Genomic DNA, 11,900 nt, shown 5'->3' with positions numbered 1-11,900 from the left:
ACTGCCTAAAACTAACAAATAAATACTTAATAAAGATACTTTTTTATTTCACTGTATTGTTATTTATTCATGATAATTAATTTAAATATACAAAGTGAAAAATACAAAAAAAATTTTTGCTACTTTATTCTATTTTTTAAACGAATTTTACATATCCAAATTTTCTTTAAATTACTATATGCAATATTCCCAGTTTTGTAAAGCTGAAATTTCAGGATTTTCAAGCATCACAATGTCTAGGATATTCCAAGGAATATAGTTACACTCCAGTATTTGAATTCTTACTACAATTAATATTATTTGTTAGTATCCATTGTGATATCTGAACTGAATAATCCCAGTATTATGAATTTTGTTGAAGGAAACTTATTAAAACTGAAATTCACATTAGTAAAAGGTGAGAAGTGACTCCATTCCCAGCATGTTTTCATTTTTTCAGTGGCATTGTTCAACTGTTTTATTAGTTTACAATTTTAATAATTTTTACTACAAAATTTCAATGCAATCATACACACTTACTCTTAACAGTTCATTTGCTTTCACATTATTGCATGAAAACAGAACAATTTAATTAAAATATGACACATTATATGCTATATTAATTGTCTACTGCATATTAAAGAAAATGAAATTCCTAAGAGAAAGAGAAATTACTTGTCTTTAAGATATTGTTTATGTAGTACAATTGTATAAAAAGTCATTTGCAAAAAGTTTTAAAGATCAATGAAATTATTGAATTAAACAGAATTTACAACAGATTTTGGATAAGATTAATAAAAAGTTATTTAAAAATGCATAAAGTAAATCAATGTGATTATTTTATGCAAGTAATGCAGCTATGTAATTTCTGCATGATTTGAAACTAATTTGTAATAAATAATAATCATTATTTATCATTATAAATCTATTATTTAATAGAATGTTAAATGGTAATTACAATGACAATAGTTTCAATTAAGTGTGGATATTTTGAAAACAAAAATTACCAGTAATAAAATTATAATTAATTGAACTAATTACAATAAACATTTCGTTTTTAAGCAGTTTTTCAGACAAAACTTCAAATTATGAAGAAAAGTTTTAATTTACAACACTTAGGAATATAAATTGATTAGAAAAAAAGGTTTAAATTCAGTTCTGTTATACAAAAAATATTTTTAATTTAATATTTCACAGTTAATAATAATAAATTTTGGCCACATTTAAAAATAATTTTTAAATTAAAAAAAAAAGGATTAAATTGTTCATAAAAATAATTCAATTGGAAGTAATTATTATATTGTAGATTATATCATGTAAAGTTTTAATATATATATTTTTAATAAATTTTATAATTTCTTTAGTAATTGTAATACTTCATTACAATTGTTTGGCAGTGAAATTGCAATACGTTTAAGTTTTAAGAGATGAGATGTATAATACTGAACATTTTTACAAATATGGCAATTTAGAATTTAAGTCCTGGCCTGATGCCCAACCTTGCTTTACAGTCACCATTCCAAGATTTTGATTTGGCTTTAAATTGTCTTAACTCTTGTTCATGTTCTTTATGAAGCATTGGTTTATATTCCTGTGGCTCACAGTATTCCTGTTAAAATACAATTCATTTATCAGATTTAGAACAGTATTTTTTTTTATATTTTTATTTTCTTAAGTAATTACCTTAAAACTCTCATAAAAAGCTTTATAACCTCCATGAAGAATATAAAGCTCAGGATGATGTAATTGTGGATACCTGTCTTTATTAGTTTCTCGATCCATGTTCCTCAGAAAGCGATATCTATAAAAAATTTTTATGTTATGACAATTGTATAAACGTTGTTGCATAAAATTTTAATGTTTCTTTTGAACGACTTACAAATTAGGACCTCTTTCAGATGAAAATTCACAATGGAATATAATTACATTACGTTTCTTATCTTGATTAAATTTGTTTTTATTTGATAAAAAATAGTCTATTATTCCCTCTTTAGTGTAGATGTTTTTTGCATTCTAAAAATGACAATATTAATATTTTAGTAGATTTTTAAATCAAAAATTATTTTAGAAAATATTTAATTTATTAAAATGAAAAATATGAATTTTATAAATTACACAATTTATTGATTACAAATACACAAAATTAAGTAATACTTACTACAATGTGTCCACCTTCAAATTCATATGGATATCTACAATCAACTACAGTGAAACTGTCAACAATATCCTTGTATTTACCTTTTAATAAATCTATAACCTATGAAATATAATAATTATTAAAAAAAAGGATTAAAGACTTGAAATATGATTAAAAATGTTTGACTCAAACAATAATCTTAAATTCTTAATAAAAATTTTGCAGTTTATTTTTCAAATACATAGCAATTGAAAAATATTGCCCAATTTTATAACTTGTAAAGCATTAAAACTTCTAAATGCAAATTGATCCAGAGGACAACTTTCCGTTCTTATTTTTAAATTGCAATCAGAAAGAGAAAGATTCTCATTGCATTTAAAGGTATGAGTGGTTGTTTTTGTAGTTTAACTTGTAAATATTTTAATTTTTTTTTTGGAACATTTTTTTTTATACAAACAAATTTAACTAAATTTCTAAAAAAAATGCTTTATTTTAGATGTATAAACAGAATTTCCTGAACTATATATTCTTAATGGTTTATTGTGGTGTGTTCTTAATCTTCTGGAATCATTTGGAATTCCAGAAACTACAATAAAGTTTAATTTTCGGAATATGAATATATTAATAAATTTTTTAAAAATAGTTTTATAAAATTTGGAGGCACATTAGGACAAGTGAAAAATTTAAACAATTATATTTTTTCAACTAATATTTTAAAAGCTTTAAAACAGATTACTCTCATTTTTTCTTCCGAAACTTCAATTTTAAATTGTTTTATAAATAAAGTAACTTTTAATTACAGAAAATAACAAAAATTTAATTTAATTGAACAGTTATTTTTTGTGAGATGTTAAAACTGCATAAAAACAAGAAAACCATCATCTATTCCATTAAATGTAAATTAACATTTTTTTAAAGTCCTGTTTCTAAATTAAAATATGACAGCTTTCTTGGAATTATATTTTAATTTGTTTCTTAAGGAACAATATTTCATTTTTTTAATGACTTCATTACTTACATATTGAAATAAAAAATGATTTCAACTGTTAATTTAAGAATTAACAAACTAACATTTTGGAAAGTTACTTTTTGAAAACATTAAAGCTCTTGTCTTTTTACTTTTTAAATCACTCAAAATATTACTTACCGTAGAAGCAGTTATTGTTTTCACGTCTTGGTGTTTACCTTTTATTAAAGGCAGAGCAAAAGGCTGTAATTAAAGTAAAAATCATTCATTAGATCAGTATATTAATAGAATAAAAAATAAATTTAAAAAATTTTTCTTACTTTAGAAAAATCCCCTATTAAGTCAGGTTCTTGTACAGCTAAAAATATTAAAATATTTAAATAAAATTACTGATCAAAATTATCAGTTTAACAATGTTTTTCTACACTTACATTTTTGTAATGCTTTCATAATAGTTGCTTCCGTTTCAGAATGGCATCTTTGAAGTGGAGATTTCTTTACAGATAACTGAAAAAATAAACATAATGTAAAGACAGTATTTAAATAATTATTCATATGCACAAATCAAATTTACTTTTGTATCATTTAGTAGAGGAACTAACGGCACACTTTTCCTACGTTTACTTTGAATAGGACAGAAAAGATCTTTTGGTGGATCAGGTCGCTTAAATGCTGGTTTTGTTTCAGTTATTATAAAATTTCTAGTATTGTTATTGGTATCTGTAGAACTATTATTTATTTGAGAGTTTTGAGGATCATTGATATCACAGGAGGAGCTGTGTTTTTTCCACTGATAAAGTGAATCCAATCCAGTTTTTGCCTGAAATTCAACATAATTTTTATAATTAATATTATATCAAAACATTTTATCATTTGATTGAAATGAAATTACAATTTTCAGATCACATTCAGACATCAGCGAAAGACATCTTCGAATTCTGGGATGCAATTTCTTTTCTTCCGTATTTTTCTGCTTATTTGAATCATCATCTGAAAGCAAGGTTTCTTCCGATAAAGAATGAATGACAGGCTTTGTGAGCAAATTTGTAATGTTTACTGAAAATCCACTTAAACTGTCAATCTAAAATTAAAACAAATGGAAAAGGTTTATTTATACATTAATTTCAAATGTGATTTTTAAACTTGAATGAATGCTCACTTGTTTATCTATTCCAAAAACATCTAAGAAATCGTCTCCATCATCATTTGCAAACAAAGTACTTCTAACTGTTGTAGACTGAGAACTATCAGGTGAAGATAGAACACTAGGAGAAGATGTACTTACAGATTCCTAAAAATTAATTTTTAATATTTCAATAATATAAATAAATAAATAAATAGATAAAATGTTAAATTAAGTTTTAATTACTCTTATTTCATTGCCAAATTTAGTATCACTTTCATATGTTAGCCTTTGTAACAATGAATTATTTGATTTAGATTCTTCCTGTAAGATAAAATATAAGATATCACAACTTTGTTAATAAAAATTAAAAAAAATTTGTTAATAAAAAAAATAAAAATAAAAGTAAAATTATTAAACAACTAACTAAATTAGTTGGGCAAGTAGAGTAACCACTGTCGTTCAATTCCAAACTGTTGTTAGAATCATTTGTTGAAGTATTCAAACTTTTTTTTCTGGAAACATTTTCAGTTAACATACAACTTGGAATGTTTTCTTTATCTCTCAATGGATTTTGATGAAACTAAAAGTTAAATAAAATAAATATTAATTTCTTCATTAAACATATAATTAAATTATGATGCTATATGATTTATAAATTTCATTACAAAACACTATTTAGAACACTATTACAAACTAATAGCCTATAGCTTAATGTTGAATTAATTTTTACTCATTAATATTAATTTTTAATAATAATAATAATAATAATAAACTTTATTTTATTAAAAAAATCATGCAAATAGATTTCACATTTCAAATAAAATATTAAATATCCAATAAAAATGTGAAAAGTTTTCAATATTTCATAGTATCATGTTTTCTTTGAAAAAGAATAATAATAATAATAATTTAAAGCTAATAATAAAAGATCAATGATGGTATATTTTTTAGATTATACTAGTAAAATTCTTATTCAAAAGGTATGATTATTATAATTTTAATACATGCCAATAAATAATCTTTTTAATATTTCATAAGTTCATAATAATTCTTGGCACTTTTAAAAAAATTCAGTAATAATCAGCCATGCTAGAATTTCAAATTTCATTGTTCAATAATTCATTTGCTATTTATTAAAACTACAATGTCAAATAAATTGCATAAAATTTTTATTCTTTCATAAAACAATTTTTCATTAACTGCTAACAAATTTCTAGTTTTGTATAAAAAAAAAATATCAACAATTTTTTTACATGAACTATTGAATCTATTGAAATTCATCATTGTTAAAAAAAGGTGTAAAAAATTTTTTTGTGCAGCTAATGTAATTAAAACACCACTGCTCTAGTAATGGAATTTTTTTCATTTGTAACAAACAATAATCTATTGTCTTCACTTTGAAATATACTGACAATAACGGTATTTTATTTTTAATAGTATTAGAATGAAAATTACATATATAAAGAATTATATTTGATGATTAAAAAAAAAACTTTTATGTAATAGCAATCTTACAATTTAATTAAATTTATATTAACTAATAAATAAGCACTGAATCTGCTGCGTTTTCATTCAATTAACATGTAAAATAATCAAAATTGAAAATACAGAAAGAGCAGAAACAAAAGATCTTGTAGAAGGGCTAAAGCAGTAAGATAATTTAACTTTAGATATATTAACATATACATATAATAACTTTTTATTTACGAACAAAATCGTTTTATAAAACATTAAAAGCAATAATAAATTTTGTTTTATATTTCAGATTAATTCTCAAATTTAAAATATTATAATAAATGGAACAATTCTAAGCACAGTAGACTGTTAATCAAGATGAGAATATTTTTCAAAAATTGTTAAATATTGTGACTTGAGAATTTTCATTTCTGACAAATAACATTATGTGCAATTTGTTTTAGGTAATAAATCCATTTATCATGATTAAATCATAAAATCTATATTTAATTATTAATTTTTAAATTTATTATATAATGAAGATAACGTTTGAATGTTTATGTAGTTTCAATATATATATGAAAATATCTGCAATTATTTATTCAAGCAGGTAACAAAATTTATATAGAAAAATAAATTCAATACTTACCGGAAAGGTTCGAACTCTTCTAATAATCTGAGTACTTTCATTTTGAGATGTTACATTCTTCAGAAATCTGGAAATAAGCGAAGTTTGAACTACATTAATAAATAGAGAGCACTCCATAGTTACAGAGCAAGATGCTGTCATGTTGAAAATAACGATGCAGCAGCGTGTGCAGACTATACACAAATGCCCAAATGCAGACAGCTTCAACCGAACGGATGCAAACTGATAGACGGGAGAGAATAACGGCAGCTGGTTGGTGCCACGTGTTCGCCACGTGTCACTAGTGTCGAGATACTTTTTTACGATTATCCCCCTTCTGAGGTAGACAATCAGCTGAAGTTTACACAATAAGTCGAGAGAGAGGGGGGCCGAGTGTATCGAATAAAATCTGCGCCTCCATCACTCTGATAATATCCGGCCAATCTGCAGAAAGATGCAGAGTAATATACCGTCTTTCGAAAAGATTTTACGTTATGTATTGATATATTTTTATATTGATCCTCTGCGGATTCAACTAAACACAAAAATCACGAAAGAAATATAACTCCACACGCGATATCACGTGCCGATAGGCGAAAGTGACAGATGCTCGACTGCCACTGAGTATTGTTATCAGTGACGTCATCAAACTCCGTTAGCGCTAAAAAAAATTGTTCCAACACGAAATAAATCTTTGAAATCCTTCAAATCAAGTTTAAAAAATGTATTGAAAAATTACAATTGAAATATTAAAGCTATCAATTAAATAACGGTGCGTGATTTAACGATTTTGCAATAATTCCGAACATAAATCTACATAAAGTTGCAATTTTCGATGGAAATAATATTTCTAAAATCTGTTTTCCAATATTACTATCTTCTAGAATCTAGAATTTACTAAATATCTTATCAATTTAATCATCAAGGTTTATTTTAATTTCAAGAAACTGCAAAAATATATTCTACAGTTTACGAATTATTAATATTCAAGCTTAAACGATATTTATAGTAAATTGAATAAAGTAAATACATACGAATAAATTATATATATATGTATATACATACATACACACACACATACATACATACAAGGCCATGCAAAACGTATTGGGGAGCCCTTGCAGCCGGCAACTATATCGAGACAATAACAACAAAATATTAAATAAGTATATCTATAAAATTATTTTTAATTAATGCTTGCCCGTACAACTATATTTTATTTTATTTACTGTTTTTAAAATTTCGTTTTGGAGCCTCAGTGCGCCGCATCCTCATTTGAACCACCCCTATACCCTATAAATAGATGTTATTTTCCCTGTGTTTAATTGCATTAAAAATAAAATTACACTTTTCAATTAAGTAATAATTAATATATACATGTCTAATAATGTAATATATATATATACACACACACACGCACAAACACACAAACAAACATTATATATATTATATAAGTTACATTGTGTGCGCGAGCGCGCCTATACATAAACATACACATTTTATATTTAGTAAATATTAGTGTATTGAAATGCTGTATTGAATATTAAATGTATAAATTTGGAGGGACGAAAAGTGTTTAGAAAATGTGCGTTTTTTCCATCCCTCCAGCTGTTCAGGTTGACAACAGACGAGTGTGTTGCCATGACAGCAGTCAGACATCCAGCGACTGACATGTTATTAAATGTAACGCTACGCAAAAAAGTATTCAATGAGTTACTGTATGTAGAGAGAGTGCAATGAACCTAAAACTGAATTTGTTTTCAAGGTTTATTTATTTATTATAATTAAACCCATACACGTTAAACAAAACGAGAACACATAAGCGATCCATCAACGGAAACCTATTAAACATACTTATAGCAATTGCATTTCTTTAATTGTCACTTGAAGATATTTTTATTACTCAAAAAAAATCACTTATGTCAATGTTAAATATATTATAATGTACTAACATTTTTACTTGAGTATTCAACATAAATTAAGGTTTTTTTTAAACATTATTCTCGACTGTAATCGGTTTGATTACAGATAATCTTCACGATTTACAAGAAGTGTGGCCGTTTGAAATGTTCAAAATATCTGTTGAAAGCGACGGGTTCTGCTAATTTGCACTTCCAGTGAGCATCGCTTCCTCATAAAATTGCGGTTTGGCTCGATAAAGAGAAAAACCAGATTTTAAAACAAGAATTTTAACCTTGACATGTGGCAGTTGGCCACACCAGTTTTTGGTGTATCCGCGGATGCGGCGTGACATCAACGATCTATATAGCAACAGCTGCGAGAGCTTTTGGCCACCCTATTCTCATCGTCGGTAGCAGCTGGATCACTCTCGAATTTTCCATTTAATAAATTAAATATATGCATATAAGTGTATATTGGAGTAAAATTTAACTATACGGCTATTGAAGAGTTTTAATAAAAATGCTACAAGCTTTGTTTGCTTTTTAAATCACGACTCGATTACTTTACACATTCATACACACAGGAAAATTTTTAAAGCGAAATATTTACATAAAATTATATTTATAAATATATAAAAGCAAAATAATTATAGTAGTTACGGAATAAACCGGTCGCGAAACATGCAGGCGATCACGTCAACGGTCGCATTCAAAACTCCTTTGACCTTTTTGGGAGGGGGAACAGATGGATTTAATGAAATAATTTCCGACTTATCTAATTAGTCTATTATTATCCTCAGTTCTTAAGGCAATTTTCGCGAATAAAACTAATTTTCTGAGGGTTTAATCTAATTGTTTTAAATTGTTCAAAATGATTTTCATAAATTATAAACAAAAAATATGAGCTAGACATTCTTTAATTTGAATTTTTAATACGTTTTTCACACGATATTATTTAAAAAATAAATCAAATATTGGCATTTATAACAAATGAAAATGCCAAATGATTAAAAAGCAAATTTAATGAAAAAAATATATCCTTCCAATATTAAATTATAAAGTATCAAAACATTATCTTGTTTACATTACAGTCTAAACAACGGAAATCAGCTTTTATAACGTTATCTTAAAAGTAGGACTCAGTGAAAGCACTCACCTATTCTGCGAAACGGGAATATCAGGTTGCGGAGATTCGTTGAAGCCTGAAGAGTAGCATCAATATTTAAATGTAACAAAAGTTTACTTTAAAAGTGATTTTTCAATTCTTAAAAAAAATTGTTGGAGATATTAATAATACTATTACTGTATTTCCTTTCGTACATATTTAAACAATTTAAGAAACAATCATTTAAATCAAATTAATAAGCAGGTGCTTAGTTAAAAACAGGATATATTCTAGATTGAGCGAGTCAATACGTTGCTTCCTTTTTACAGTTATCCACCTGTATCTCCTTGATTACCAAGGGTTTTTCCACTTCTCAACTGCTGCATAATTTATTCAAAACAGTAAGCCAATAAATATTATTAAAAAATAGTTCAGACGAAGTGGTTAATTTTAACTCTCTTAATGATATGGGAACGGAATGAAATCTATTTAATGACGTAATCTTGAAACCGAGAAGTGCGGATGTTATGACCAAAGGAGGTACAGGAAGCTACAATGCAAATCTAAAAAACAGATGTTTGCCGTTCGATCATAAAGTAACGTTCAAATTTGTTTTGTTCCCGTTCTATGACCTTTAAGTTTCACTTAGAGGTTATGTAATGCATAGATTAGAGAGAGAGAGAGAGAGAGAGGAGGGGAAATGCTATCACCGGTTAGGAAGGTAGGCGTTTGAGAAATAACTTTCGCTTTTTTAACCCGAAAATGAATTAAAATTGAAATCGTTAGTCGTACCCAAATTTTCATAACTAGAATCCATTTATTTAGAAAAAAGAAATGAACAAAAGCTTGGAAAAGGAGAGGAAATGCCATGCCCGACCTTGACACCACAATAAGCATGGATGATCACTGTAACCTGTATGGAAGGCAGGTGGGAAACAGGTTAGGACGACGAACTTCAGTTACCTGTGAGAGAAGAAATTTTCACAAGGGTATCAGTAATATCAGCAAGATACAAGCATTCTTGTTTTTTGCTTCTCAAACAATCACTCTCCTACAGATCAACAAATTCTTATAATTCAATCTCTGCAGATCTTTTTAATTAAAGAAAATCAAAGTTATTTTACATAAAGAATACCGTCCAAAGCAATATGGAATGTTACAGTATTTAATAGAAAATACAGTATAGTATTTTTGTTTAACATAATTACACTATCTGCTTTAGAGATAATAAAAGGCAAACATTATTGATAAATTTAATGTTTCTGATAATATTCATTCAAAATGAGATCAAATTTTATCTGTAAAACAGAAATAAATTCAACATTCTTAAATTATACATTCATTATGTATGTGATATTTTGTATTTAAATTTTTTTTAATCAAAATCTAATTATAGTATTTAAAAATTTTCACAATCTCTTAAATATCCTTAAATATAAAAAAAGAAGAAATTAATTATAATTTCTATGTTCATTTAACAATATATTCAAAAAGTAATTTTATGTTTAAAATAAAAATTCTTACTTTGATCAGAATCTACAGAAGATAAACAACTGGGTGTTAAGCTAGACCAGGATATTCGTCTCTTGGGTGTTTCTACCAAACTACTACAAAGAGTAAGGGAAAGAAATATGAAACATTACATAATAATTTATTTTTAAATTCTATGTCATACCTATCAGTAGACAGTCCACTCAAATTAAACATTAAATCTGTTACAGGTGACATTCCACATCCTGAATTCAGTGTTGTAGAATTATTAAGTCTAAGAGGGAGAGCCAGTCTAGTTTTTTCTTCAGAACCTGCCATCTAAATGCACTCGAGAAGCATAGAAATCAACACAGTCCAATAAGAATTTATATCAGTCAGACTATTTCATATTAGTAGCTGAAAAATAATAAATTTAATAAACATAAAATAGTACATAATATACATATTAACTTTTAGAGAATGCTATGAATTTTAAAATATATTCGAGGAATTTTCTGAAAGAAAAGATTAGTGAATGGGGCATGCCACAATGACCTTATGACTCGACCCCCCGCAGATTTGAAAGTAAATACGATTTATACGAAAGTTTAATGAAATAATATACACTACCTGTTAATGTTAATGCTAAGAAACGATAAAAGCGAGCCGAACGGATCGAAGAACATTCAACACATTTTTTTGTTCAGGGTAAACTAATCAATAGACAACAATCTCCCCCGCCCAACCTCCCGTAGCAGTTACGACCAACTCACGACTCAACTGATCGGTTGTTTGAATTAGGGCGCCTCGAACCGGTCAAAGTAACAACAAAGAAATCTTTCTTCCAAATCGCATTTAAGTGATTATTAATATCAATAATATAGTAATGTGAATTAATAAGGTCTTAATTTTCGCTTTAGAAGCGATACAGATAATTGTTTATTTAATTGTACGCGACGTTGTTGACGTCAGTTATGGCTGTGGTAGCGATTTAGTAATGTAAAAGAGAAGGCGTTCGTGCTTTTGTGGTTAATATAATGATAAAATATATATTATCAAGTCCAGTGTTTTGTATAATATAAAAGATTCCAATGTCTAAAATCTTTCTAAAAAGCTAATTAAAATTAATAAA

The 11,900-nt window shown here is 26.6% G+C and overlaps 1 protein-coding gene across 1 annotated transcript; it reads right to left on the bottom strand.

Moving 5' to 3' along the window:
* Window positions 1-947: 947 nt before the first annotated feature.
* LOC136977774 (M-phase inducer phosphatase 3-like) lies at window positions 948-11,552 on the bottom strand. Its single transcript, XM_067273324.1, has 17 exons — window positions 11,399-11,552; window positions 10,974-11,185; window positions 10,823-10,905; window positions 9,350-9,395; window positions 6,314-6,380; window positions 4,634-4,789; window positions 4,453-4,530; window positions 4,243-4,374; window positions 3,976-4,164; window positions 3,658-3,903; window positions 3,515-3,590; window positions 3,404-3,441; window positions 3,264-3,326; window positions 2,138-2,236; window positions 1,859-1,992; window positions 1,663-1,780; window positions 948-1,588 (listed from the first exon to the last, which is right to left on the bottom strand). The coding sequence occupies exons 2-17, from the start codon at window positions 11,105-11,107 to the stop codon at window positions 1,448-1,450; spliced, it is 1,800 nt and encodes a 599-aa protein (XP_067129425.1). The 5' UTR covers window positions 11,108-11,185; window positions 11,399-11,552; the 3' UTR covers window positions 948-1,447.
* Window positions 11,553-11,900: the final 348 nt, after the last annotated feature.

Source organism: Centruroides vittatus, unplaced genomic scaffold (assembly GCF_030686945.1).
Source record: "Centruroides vittatus isolate TY-2023 unplaced genomic scaffold, ASM3068694v2 contig_474, whole genome shotgun sequence".
Lineage (NCBI taxonomy): Eukaryota > Metazoa > Arthropoda > Arachnida > Scorpiones > Buthidae > Centruroides > Centruroides vittatus.
Note: the sequence above shows the minus strand (reverse complement) of the source record. Positions and strands in the feature narration are given on the sequence as shown.

What these genes read in the sequence shown, in the direction of transcription:
- LOC136977774 (XM_067273324.1), bottom strand. Translation starts at nt 11,107, where the DNA reads ATGGCAGGTTCTGAAGAAAAAACTAGACTGGCTCTCCCTCTTAGACTT. An exon ending in GAAGAGTTCGAACCTTTCCG is followed by an intron (nt 4,790 to 6,313) that starts GTAAGTATTGAA and finishes TTTAACTTTTAG; the next exon opens with TTTCATCAAAATCCATTGAG. An exon ending in CTTTTTATGAGAGTTTTAAG is followed by an intron (nt 1,589 to 1,662) that starts GTAATTACTTAA and finishes GTATTTTAACAG; the next exon opens with GAATACTGTGAGCCACAGGA.